We start from the raw sequence: 12,061 nt of genomic DNA, 5'->3' as shown, positions 1-12,061 counted from the left end.
GGGATTTTGTTTTTACATTCACATGAAATTGTAAATCAGTTTGTGATGAAGATAAAACAGACTGTTCTCTCACTTTATTTATTGTAAAATGTATTTTCAGTCATTTTCCTCGTAAATACCTGAAGATTTAAAAAAAGACCAAAGTCTTTGGATTTGTTTGTGGGACAAAAGGAAAGTCCTTTTGATAACATTCATTTCTCATCATTTGATAAAAGTTAGTCCGACAGATTAAAAATATTTGTGGCCCCATGGATATGTTGTTTGGGGCTTGGGGTAGGTTTATTTTCCCTCTTTTCTTCCTCCTCGTGTTCCTCTAATAGGTTTTCTCTTTTCCCTGGTTTGGGGGAGAAGTATTGGTTAATTGCCCTTTCTTGGGGGACACAGCCCGGGGTAAAAAAGGTACCAGACCTTTAGTACCAGTTGTGGTATTGTCCACTATGATAATATTGCTTGTTTTTTTAGTAGAGGAAACAATGTCTGATGTAGTGTCATATACTGAGAGGTCCAGTAGTGGAGTAGAAGTGGGATCAGAGAATTTGATTAGAGATTCAATTTCATTAGGTGGAATTAGACTTATTTAATTTATTGCCTCTAGTTGTCTCAGTTTTATTTTCTACTTACACAAGCACTTTCCCTTTCTTCATTTATTCTATTTGTAGTCTAATGTTGTCTAGATGTTTTTTTTCATTAAGAACCAAAATGAAGGTAGAGGTTTTCCATTCAGAAGATGGAAGTATTGTATTTGAATTTTGTATAGGAGGAGTGTTTGTCAAATTTGTTCTCCTGCTTACAGTAATTTTTGTAGATTCAACTGATGCAATTGATAAAGGTTCAATTCTATTTGGTAGCACTTTCTCAATTATTTTGTTATTTGTTATCTTCGGTTCGATCTTAATATTTTCATTTTTTTAAATTTTTTTTTTGTATCAATACATTCATTAGCCTTGTCCTTTAGTTGTATAGGTAGAGAAATTTTAGATTTTGTTCGATCACTCAGGGCACACTTTGTGTTTCTTTCTTTTTTATAATACGATAATGATCCCTGTCTTTGCAGTTTTTTCGATTTATTCATTATTGGTTCATGGTCTAATTGTAATATGGATGTGATAGTGTTAGAATTTTTTTTTTTTTTATATTCTGGATGAGATTCAAACCTTAAGGCTATGTGCCCATGCTGCGGAAATGAAGCAGAAATTTTCTGCTTCATTTCTGCATGTCCTCTCCCGGATAAACGCATGTGGAATTCCGCACGCGTTTATCGTACGTTTATCGCACGATTTCCACATGCGGAATTGCCTTGCGTTTTTTCTTGCAGTGCAAAGGCAATTCCGCTTGGGGAAACGTAAAATTAATGAACATGCTGTTGATTTTTCCCCACAGCAAAAACGCTGCGGAAAAATCCGCAGCATGGGCATTGAACCTGCGGAATCCCCTTGGGGACCATGGGGGGCAGATTACATAGCGTTTACCAAGCGTATACGCTGCGGAAATTCCGCAGCATATCCGCTTGAAATTCGCTACGTGGGCACATAGCCTAATAGGTCCTTGTGACAAAACAGCTTTTTATCTTAATCAGCCAGAAGTCTACATTTGTTAAGCCAAGAGAAATCCACTATTGTGTTGACTTGTGAATGTATGTGTATTTCTGTGGCTGGTCAAGAAGGACATATGATTATTTGCATAAAGCTGAATGTTGAAAACTCTTAGTTTTTAAACAATGATATTTGTTATTATGCTAATTGCATATTTACTAAAGCCATCTTGATGTTGATTTACAAGAGCCCACTGCTATACCAACTATATAAAATGATTAAATGCTCAAACAATGAAACATGAGCCCTGTGGAATAATACCCTCCCTAATCCTTGACCTGTGGATGCATACGTTGAAAGGACAACTGTAACTATTTAAGGGACATATGCCTCTGTAGCAGTGAGAATTGAAAGAGAGAATCAAAAATCAGTCAGAGTTTTCAGGGCATCAGCTTGGTAGCATGGCTCAATCCAGAAAGACACAGATTTGGATTCTACATGATTCCAGCCTAAGGATGAACGGCCCTGACTGGAAGGATACGGAGCTGCTCCTTTGACCATCAGAGAACCCATGGATACATTTGTGGAGACCAGGTTGGGACGATGAAGTCACCTGGCCCCATGGATATGTTGTTAGGGGCTGCCAGGTGGGACCCTCGGGTCGCCTGGAACCCATGGAAACTCTCGGAGAGGCCAGGGTGGGACCCTTGAGTCTCCAGGCCTTGTACCTCGATGGACTGTCAGCTTCCTAAGCTGGCTGCTACTTCCTCTCTGAGGATGCCCGCCAAAAGCGGGGGCCACTGGTTGAGGTAGTTGGCCCTGGAAGTCCCAAAATCACAGTTCTATCCCTGACGAGTCAGCAGAAGGACAAGACTGTGTAATGTTGTACCATCTTAGGTATTTGTTGGGACTGTTCTGTTTAATGTCCGTTTGGTGGTTCAATAAAATATTGTCACACTGCTTTACCCTCACACTCTGTTGTCTGAGTAGTATTATGCCAACAGAATACCCCAGGTCTTCACAGTCCTTAGCTAAATATAGAACTTTTTCAGTTGCAGTTTCACACAATTGTGTTCTCTTTTTATGTAAACATGCTAACATAATGTGCAGACAATTATTTAAATTAGAGTCCCATTCAAGTGTAAACTTATTGTCATTAGGAAATGTTTGTAGAGCTGTCCATGTCCATAATGGATCCTCCATTTTGTCTAATAGTTTGTAACCCTTGATGATAGTCAATTGTAAAAGTATTCCATGATGTAGATATATAGATAATGCCCTCTGCAGCCGGGCTCTCCTTTGACAATTTCCAGACCGGGAGACGATTCCAAGGTACTGCTGCTGTATCCAAGATAAAACACTAGGGAGAAAGTAGCGCAAATAGGGCCTTACCCAACAAACATTTAAGATTATTTGTATCAGATTGTGCTAACCTGATCCGTATTCTTTTCTTGGCGTTTTAAGTTTGATGTTCAGCTGCTGCAGATTCATGGGTTTGTCAAAACCGATGAATATCAGGATCTGGAGAAATTTGTGGATAATTCTCGTGCTGCTGGTTTATTGCAGACGTCAATTCAGAAAGGTTTATTAAATATAATAATTGAATATGGAACATGCTGATCTCTCAGATGTTTTTTGATATCAATGAATCTGGCTCTTTGTTTCAGTCCTTCTATAGAATAATCTGGAAAGATCTAGATTTTGGACCCACTGATTGTTACATCTGGGTGATCCCTTGCCTGTCGCAGGATAATATCTTTGTCCCGGTAGTGTAAAACTTTAGCCAGCACAGGTCTTTGTGGAAGCCCAGGAGGAAGATGAGCACCCTATGACCTCGTTCTACAGCTTATAGTAGGGTTAAGGTTTCGAGCCTGATTATTAATTTCAGCCAGTTTTCAAAGAATTCAGTAGGAAAGGCGCCTTCTATTTTTTCAGGCACACCAATAAGTGGTATATCATTGAGCCTTGACCTATTTTCAAGATCATCTGTTTCTGCCAGCAGTGCTGATATTTGCTGTTCTGCAAGCCTGTTCTATCTCATCTTTAAGACCACCAAAATGTACATTGAAAGCAGATGGAGAGAATTTACAATGTACCATTGCAATGAAAATGTCTTTAACCCCTTAACAACATTAGATGTACGAATACGCGTCTGTGCCCTGGGACTTAAGAGCCAGACCTGTATTAGTAGGTCATGGCGATCGCGCGCGCGCACACAGGCTGTGCGGGCGCGATCGCCGCCGGGTGTCAGCTGACTGTCACAGCTGACACCCGGTACTATGTGCAGGGAGCGGTCACGCACCGCTCCCAGAACATTAACCCCTGTGATGCTGCGATCAAAGTCGATCGCAGCATTGCGGTGGCAAGGGGGGGTGATCGCAGATACTCACCTCCTCTTCCGGCTTCCAGCGCTGTCTGCCATGGCTTCCAGGATGTTGCCATGACGACCCGATGTCATCATGACAACATCCGGATTGCCAGACAGCAGGAAGATTTTTTGGACATGCGCAGTGCATCTCCAAACAATCTTCTCCCTAACCCCTTCAGTGAACACGGTAAAAAAAATAAATAAAAAACGAAGCAAAAAACAATGCTTTATCACCATACCGCCAAACAAAAAATGCAATAACACGGGATCAAAAAGACAAATATAAATAAAAATGGTACCGCTGAAAATGTCATCTCGTCTCGCAAAAAACAAGCTGCCATACAGCTCCATCAGCTGAAAAATAAAAAAGTTATAGCTCTCAGAATAAAGCGATGCTAAAAAATATTTTTTTCTATAAAATTACTTTTATTATGTAAAAGTGCAAAACATAGAAAAACGATATAAATGTGGTACCGCTGTAAACGTACTGACCCGAAGAATAAAGCTGCCTTATCAATTTTACCACACGCGGAACAGAATAAAAAAAAACAAAAAAACAATTCCTGAATTGTTGGTTTTTGTTTATTCTGCCTCCCAAAAATCGGAATAGAAAGCAATCAAAAAATGTCACATGCCTGAAAATGGCACCAATAATGAAGTCAACTCATCCCGCAAAAAACAAGCCGTCAAATGACTGTCTGCCAAAATCTGGAAAAATTATAGCTCTCAAAATATGGCGATGCAAAAACTAGATTTTACAAAAAATGCGACTTTTAGTGTGTGACAGCTGTCAGTCATAAAAACCCCATATGATTCTGGTATCGCTGTAGTCTCACCGACCCGAAGAATAAGGTTGTCTAATCACTTATACTGCAGGAGGAAAGGCGTAAAAAATAAACTCTCAGGTTAGGGTTGTGCTAGGGTTAGGGTTGTGCTACGGTTAGGATTGTGCTACGGTTAGGGTTGAGGTTAGGGTTGGGGTTAGGGTTGTGATGGGGTTGGGATTTTTTTCAAAAGTAAGAAAAAAAGATGACGATATGGTGACTACTGTTGAGCGCAAGTGCTCGCTACTTGAGTTTGCATCGGGTGTTCTGGTATGCATTGAGTATCGTGGGTATTTGAGTGACATGCTCGAGTCTCCACCTCATATGCTTCGCGGCCAAAAAAACTTTGCGGGGATTGCCTGCCATGCACGAGCGATCCCCGCATGTTTTTTTTTGGGTGTCTAATAACCGTGAAACATCCGGGCGGGGACTCTCCAAATGCAACATGGTGTCCGCTAACAAATTGAATGGAAAATCGGCTCAAATTGTTAGCAGACACCATGTTGCGTTTGGAGAGCCCCTGCGTGCCCAAACATTGGAGCTCCCCCACAGGTGACCCCATTTTGGAAACGAGACCCCCCAAGGCACCTATCTAGATGCATAGTGAGCACTTGGAACCCCCAGGTGCTTCACAAATTGATTCGTAAAAATGAAAAAGTGTTTTTTTTTCACTTTTTCATTTTTGCTTTCTGTGTGAGTGGGATAGTCGTGCAAGAGAATATTGCTACAAAAAAAGGGACTGGCCTCTCTGACATTCACTTCAGCAAGGGAGTAAATTGTCCTGAATCCATAAGTTGAGGACCCACCTAGGCAATGGTGGCAACAAAATCTTATCAAGTTGGGCCTAATGAAGAACTTTGTAAAGGCTATGGATAAAAAATTAAAAGCATTCATGCATCTGATTGATAACTTTCCAAGGTTAAGTGAAGCAAATATAAAAGAAGGAGTCTTTATTGGACTTCAGATTCATAAGCTTCTTCAAGATGAGGAGTTTTTTCATTCGTTGCAGGGCAAGGAAAAAGCAGTATGGTTTACATTTGCATTTGTGGTAACTAACTTTTTGGGAAACTCGAGCAGATACAGTAACTATGAAGAGTTGGGTGTTATTTCTCCTCAAAACATATAAGGATCATGGCTGTAACATGTCCTTAATGATTAATTTCTTACATTCTAGACTTTTCTTACACCAAACTGTGGAGTAGTGAGAGACGAGGATGGTGAGAGATGTAACCAAGATATTGCAGCTATAGAGAAAAAGATATCAAGGAAAATGAAATCCATCAATGCTTGCAAATTACTGTTGCATAATTTTAAGAGATGATTTGATACAGGAGTACAAGAAACAAGCAAAAAACAGTTGTCACTGAATGAGGACTAATTTTGTAGTGCAATTTCTGTAACGGTTTAAAATTCGCAATAGGGATTAGACAGGTTTTAGTTACTTGAATTGTTTCTAAGTTTCCTCTAAATAAATATCAGAAAATTGGCATAATAAAATATTCTGCATCGGTATATTTACAAAAATAATGTTTCAAAGTACTGAAACTTTTATCATTAATTATATGTAGCAGTAAAAGGAAAACTCATTGTCCAATTTGAATTCAGGAGGTCAAACTCATTAAGAAATGGCACAGTTCATAACAGAACCTAACAACTTTTAAGAATATGTAAAACAGTGTTACATGATCTGAAAGGTCCATGAGCTAGGTTCTTCAGCTGCTCAGTCAGGACGTGCAGCCTCTGCATAGGTCCCAGTACCTTCCTCTCCTCTTTTGCACCAATCAGTTAGATAGGTGTGGGGCTTGAGGAGAGAGCAGTTCTCTCACTGATCAGGAAGGACACGGTCTCATTGTTCTCGGTCACAGGAAGCTATCTCCAGTCTATAGGACGCACTCACTTATTAGCAAGATTTTTTTTTGCTAAAGGTAAGTCTTTTCAAGTAAAACTTTTTCCACATTAAGGATATAAAAAAGGCTTCTCCCCTCTGTGACTTCTCTGATGTCTATCAAGATGCACTTTCCGATTAAAAAATTTCACACATTCTGAACAGGAAAAAGGCTTCTCCCCTGTGTGAGTTCTCTGGTGACTAAGAAGATTTGATTTCTGGTTAAAACATTTCCCACATTCTGTACATAAAAAAGGCTTTTCCTCTGTGTGAGTTATCTGATGTTTAACAAGAGCTGATTTGCTGTTAAAACATTTCCCACATTCTGAACATGAAAAAGGCTTCTCCCCTGTGTGAGTTCTCTGATGTGTAACAAGATCTGATTTCTGGTTAAAACATTTCCCACATTCTGAACATGAAAAAGGCATCTTTCCTGTGTGAATTCTCTGATGTCTATCAAGATGCGCTTTCCGGTTAAAACATTTTCCACATTCTGAACATGAAAAAGGCTTTTCCCCTGTGTGAATTATCTGATGTTTGATAAGACTTGATTTCTCTGTAAAATATTTACCACATTCTGAACATGAAAAAGGCTTCACTCCTGTGTGAGTTCTCTGGTGCTTAACAAGATTTGATTTCCCTGTAAAACATTTCTCACATTCTGAACATGAAAAAGGCTTTTCCCCTGTGTGAGTTTTCTGATGTCTAACAAGAGCTGAGTTGTTGTTAAAACATTTCCCACATTCTGAACAGGAAAAAGGCTTCTCCCCTGTGTGAGTTCTCTGATGTCCATCAAGATGCGCTTTCCGGAAAAAAAATTTCCCACATTCTGAACAGTAAAAAGCCTTCTCCCCTGTGTGAGTTCTCTGATGTCTATCAAGATGCGCTTTCCAGTTAAAACATTTCCCACACTCTGAACATGAAAAAGGCTTCTCCCCTGTGTGAATTCTCTGATGTCTGATAAAACTTGAATTATCTGTAAAACATTTTCCACATTCTGAACAAGAAAATGACTTCTCTCCTGTGTGAGTTCTCTGGTGGTTAACAAGATTTGATTTCCCTGTAAAACATTTCTCACATTCTGAACATGAAAAAGGCTTCTCTCCTGTGTGAGTTCTCTGGTGGTTAACAAGATTTGATTTCCCTGTAAAACATTTCTCACATTCTGAACATGAAAAAGGCTTCTCTCCTGTGCGAGTTCTCTGGTGGTTAACAAGATTTGATTTTCCTGTAAAACATTTCTCACATTCTGAACATGAAAAAGGCTTCTTCCCTGTGTGAGTTCTTTGGTGACTAAGAAGACTTGCTTTCTTGTTAAAACATTTCATACACTTGAAACAAGGAAATCTATTCTTTGCTGTGTGAATTTTTTGATGTTTAAGAAAAAACTTTTTGAGGGGAAAACTATTTCCATATTCTGACCGTGAAAATGGCTTCTTAGCTTTAGGAGCAGTTAGTTTTTTAATGCTTATTTTATGACTTTGATTTTCCTTAGTAGTCGGTAATGAATCGGAAGATAGGACCTGTTTCAAAGGATCAGATGACACATCTTTGCTGGGAAGGGATGATGGTATATTTGGAGTAATAGCATTCTCTTCAATTGTATCCTGTGAGATCTCCAGCTCATCTGATTTGAAAATTGAAGATGTCAGCTGTCCCTCTGATCTCCTAGTACAGTCATCTGCTAAGTAAAAAAAATATTATATTTGAATAAAATATTCTTGAAATTCATATTTTTGAACATTTCTACTTAATCTGTTGGTACAAATGGCAAGTTATGTAAAAATATTGAATTATTCACCAAGACAATGACAGTTCACAGTCTAATAGAAAACCTCATAGCATGAACAAGTAGAGTTTGGTGTTCAACTGTTTGTTCATTCTGCCTCCCAAATATGAAATATGCGAAAATGATACCAATAAAAATTTCTACTCATCTCACAAAAAACAAGCCTCCACTCAGGTCCATCATCTGTCAACGGAAAAACAGAGGTTTCCACATCACTAGTGGCTCAAAAACTCTTGAAAAGAAACATGGCTTCCATAAACTAATCCAGCAAAATCTGCTCTTCCAAAGTCAAATATGCTCCCTACTTAACTCAAATGGAAAGCACCACACACTACTAAAGCTCATGCATAATGCTGGAAGCTGCCTGATACAGCCTTGTTCTCCACTGGTTAAGTCTTCTGGGTTCAGCTCCCATGTTGTGTATTTTCTTCTTAGTTTCTTCTTGTGATCCCAGCTCGTTTACTGACTACTATTGTGTCTTCTGATTTTGTATATTCTCTGCCCTCCTTGTTCTGATCCGGCCACCTGACTATTCTTCTTGTCATCTCACACCACAGAACAGCAGGCAACACCAAGTCCAAGCCTAGGGGTCTCTGTGTAAATCCAGATCCATGTAGAGGGGTTAAAGGGTGATGGGCAAAACTTTGACTATAGACAATAACACATCTAATGAAAAGATCGGAAAAAAAAAGTAACTAGTGGTGAAACCTCTCTGGGATAATTAGAGTATGCTTCTTGGTAGCTCCAGGCAATTTAAACTATAGTAAGGGCCAATATTTTCTGTCAGATGAGTATCAAGAAGAAATATACATTTAATGAGAACTTTTTATAATAGTGCAGAGCTGAGATGTCTTAAATTTAGAACTCGGGCATTTGGAAGAGGCAATGGAGACCTTTGTTGAATGACTACCAGGGAGTTACAAACTCACATATGTGAGGCCGGCCGATCCCACCACAATCAAACTATCATACAGAATGAACAGGTAAAAAAAAAGACAGGATAAAAAAATACATTACATCCCCAACAAGAATGTATGTTTGGGGGGTGGGGGGGGCTCCAACACTAAGCCAGAGTTGCACTTATTTATTTATGGTAGACTGTTGGAGATACTATGAGTCCTGACCAGAAGAGTAGAGAAAGTAGTAATGCTCCCCATTTCAGGATAAATTGCATCGAAATTCTTTAGGATCGATAATGTTATGTAATTTATGATGTGGAGTGAATCCATGAAACCAGGGCTCGAGCCAACACATCTCCTGCAGGCGTGAATAAATGTATATTACAGCCATCAGCCACGCACAGCTTAGAGATATATCATGGCACAGGTGTAATGTTTTTTGTATAATTTATCTATTTGAAGTTATTTGGTTTAAAAAGAAATTGAAAAGTCAGGATAAAGGGAAACTCTGTTGTTATTATACAGAAATTCACACTTGGTCCTCATCGCACGTTTAATGTTGCCGATCATAAAAGCGAGGTTTGGTCATAAAGACTGGACCTGGTCTTGTAGGGACCATATGAGCACATTCAGCAACACAGAATGGAGAGAAGGTAGATTAATCTAATAAGATATCAGGATTCTAGGAAGCCAACAGCATCATTACCCTCCACTTTCTCTTACAGGCTCATCATAATATTTTTCTTTAAGTGATTTTCTAACTTGTCAGCACTTTCTACATATGCTGTCATTTAGCTTTGTAGTTTACAGATCTGGGCAGGTAAAAGTCAGGATCTTCTAATTTCAGTTGGTAGTTGGATCTTCCAGGTTGTAAGTTCTATAGAAAAGGGCTTTCAATGTCCAAAGTCATTTGTACAATTTTTGGTGGAAGAAAAGGTTTTGGCCTAGATGCAAAATGGTGGTCACACGATTGTGATATGGCCAGCCTACATGACCAGTAAACCATCCACAGCCTGTGACTGAGAAGAATCTGTGACTTCTCTTCATTTAGTGGTCACTACTCACCTGGGTCGTCATATGTAGGAATCTCCTCTTTACACCGCTCATCACCCCTTTCATATGTCTCTATAGTATTAATATGGGTCAGATCTTCACCCTGAAAAAAAATATTGTACAAGTCACAGACAGTTGGAGAAGTCCCATCTATGATCAGCTCTAATCCTGCCATCTCCACTGTTCTCATTACACAAGTATAAAACATATAATACTGGTGGATAAAACAAGACAAATAGGGGAGATCTCGTGACACCTTCTCTCCATCTACCTGATCCTGAGGAACATTGGGATCTTCTTGTTTACAGTCCTGTGGAAGAAGAGGACGGGGACATCTCTCTGGTGTTGTCCTCTTACTGGATAGATCTGGAGGAAACACATACAGGAACTGTATTCATTCTTTACATACAGATAACTATAGGTCGTGTGTATTTAGTCCTGTCTATTACCTGGTGATGTGAGGGACTGGGGAACCTCTAGCATGATGTCCTTGTACAGATCTTTGTGTCCTTGTAAATACTCCCACTCATTCATGGAGAAATAGACGGTGACGTCCTGACACCTTATAGGAATCTGACACATACAATGACAGTCATCCCCCAATCCCTTCATAGCTATACTATAAAATGTCTCAGCATTCCCAGCAATGTCACCTCTCCAGTCAGCAGCTCAATCATCTTGTAGGCCAGATCTAGGATATTTTGGTCATTCATGTTCTCATGTACCAGGTGATGAGGTGGAAGCCCTGTGATTGGGCTCAGGGTTCTTCCCAATCCCTCAGACACAGGGTCCTGACAGCGCTCACTAGAGGTCTTCTTCACTACTGTGTAATCCTGGTTATGTAGAGACACATTCATAAATCTCACTACAGATATTTCCAGAGTCCTCACCTCTCCAGTTCTGTCTATCTGTTATTCCCATAGATAAGAATGATGTAATGTGACGTCATCAGAATCTCTCACCTCTCCAGTAAGCCGGAAGAGGATCTCTAGGGTGAGGTGTAATATCCCCTCCACCATCTTGTCTCTGTCCATATCCATCTTTGATGGGTAAATCAGGAAAATTCTCTTATATAGAAGATCTTCACTGAGAGGATCCAATATTGTAGAGACCTGAATGAGAAGATGAGCGATGTAACATCAAAAAATCCTGTGTAATAATACAATTACTGGAGATAATAAGGGAAACATTTTAGATTTATTGTTTACAGTGTTTAGATTTCTTCTTTACATCTAGTAATAAAACCTATATATTTTAGGCCACAGACAACAAGCAGTTGCTTCCTTGGAGTCTGTAGCTGAATACGTTTCTCATAGACTCATCTTCCTTATTGCTAATTCTCGTCTCATTTACTGACACTGGAATCGGCATTAGTAATACTGCAGGAGATATTCATTACACGTGACATGAGAAATAACTATTTCATGATGAGGACGACATCTTCATCTTCTACTACCGTTCTATTAACATATTTAGCCAGAGTCTGTCACAAACTACATCCCCAACGGCCGTCTATATGTTTCCTGTCTTCACCAGACTGTCATCTTCTAACAAGTTAGAGCTCAGGTCTGATTCACACACAGAAGTTTGAGGCATTTATAAAAGTTTCTTTGTTTGCACAAATACCGTGGACAGAAATTATTTAGTAGCAGTCTCACTAAGACGGGAGTTATTTGATGCCAAAGTCTCCATGTACAGTCTTTTATGGAGT

At 39.4% G+C, this 12,061-nt stretch overlaps 1 protein-coding gene across 1 annotated transcript in view; it reads right to left on the bottom strand.

The window, feature by feature from the left end:
• Positions 1–11,334, bottom strand: part of LOC141194418 (uncharacterized) — a 69,838-nt gene extending 58,504 nt beyond the window's left edge. Inside the window, exons 1-4 of the mRNA XM_073662332.1 lie at positions 11,004–11,334; positions 10,800–10,923; positions 10,363–10,716; positions 6,711–8,293 (exon numbers count right to left, since the gene is read on the bottom strand). Coding sequence (XP_073518433.1) covers positions 6,711–8,293; positions 10,363–10,716; positions 10,800–10,923; positions 11,004–11,207 — 2,265 coding nt within the window. The 5' untranslated portion in view covers positions 11,208–11,334. The remainder of the gene's footprint in view (positions 1–6,710; positions 8,294–10,362; positions 10,717–10,799; positions 10,924–11,003) is intronic.
• Between the last annotated feature and the right edge of the window lie 727 nt (positions 11,335–12,061).

Source organism: Phyllobates terribilis, unplaced genomic scaffold (genome assembly GCF_046119375.1).
Source record: "Phyllobates terribilis strain yellow unplaced genomic scaffold, ASM4611937v1 Scaffold_71__1_contigs__length_7168151, whole genome shotgun sequence".
NCBI lineage: Eukaryota > Metazoa > Chordata > Amphibia > Anura > Dendrobatidae > Phyllobates > Phyllobates terribilis.
Note: the sequence above shows the minus strand (reverse complement) of the source record. Positions and strands in the feature narration are given on the sequence as shown.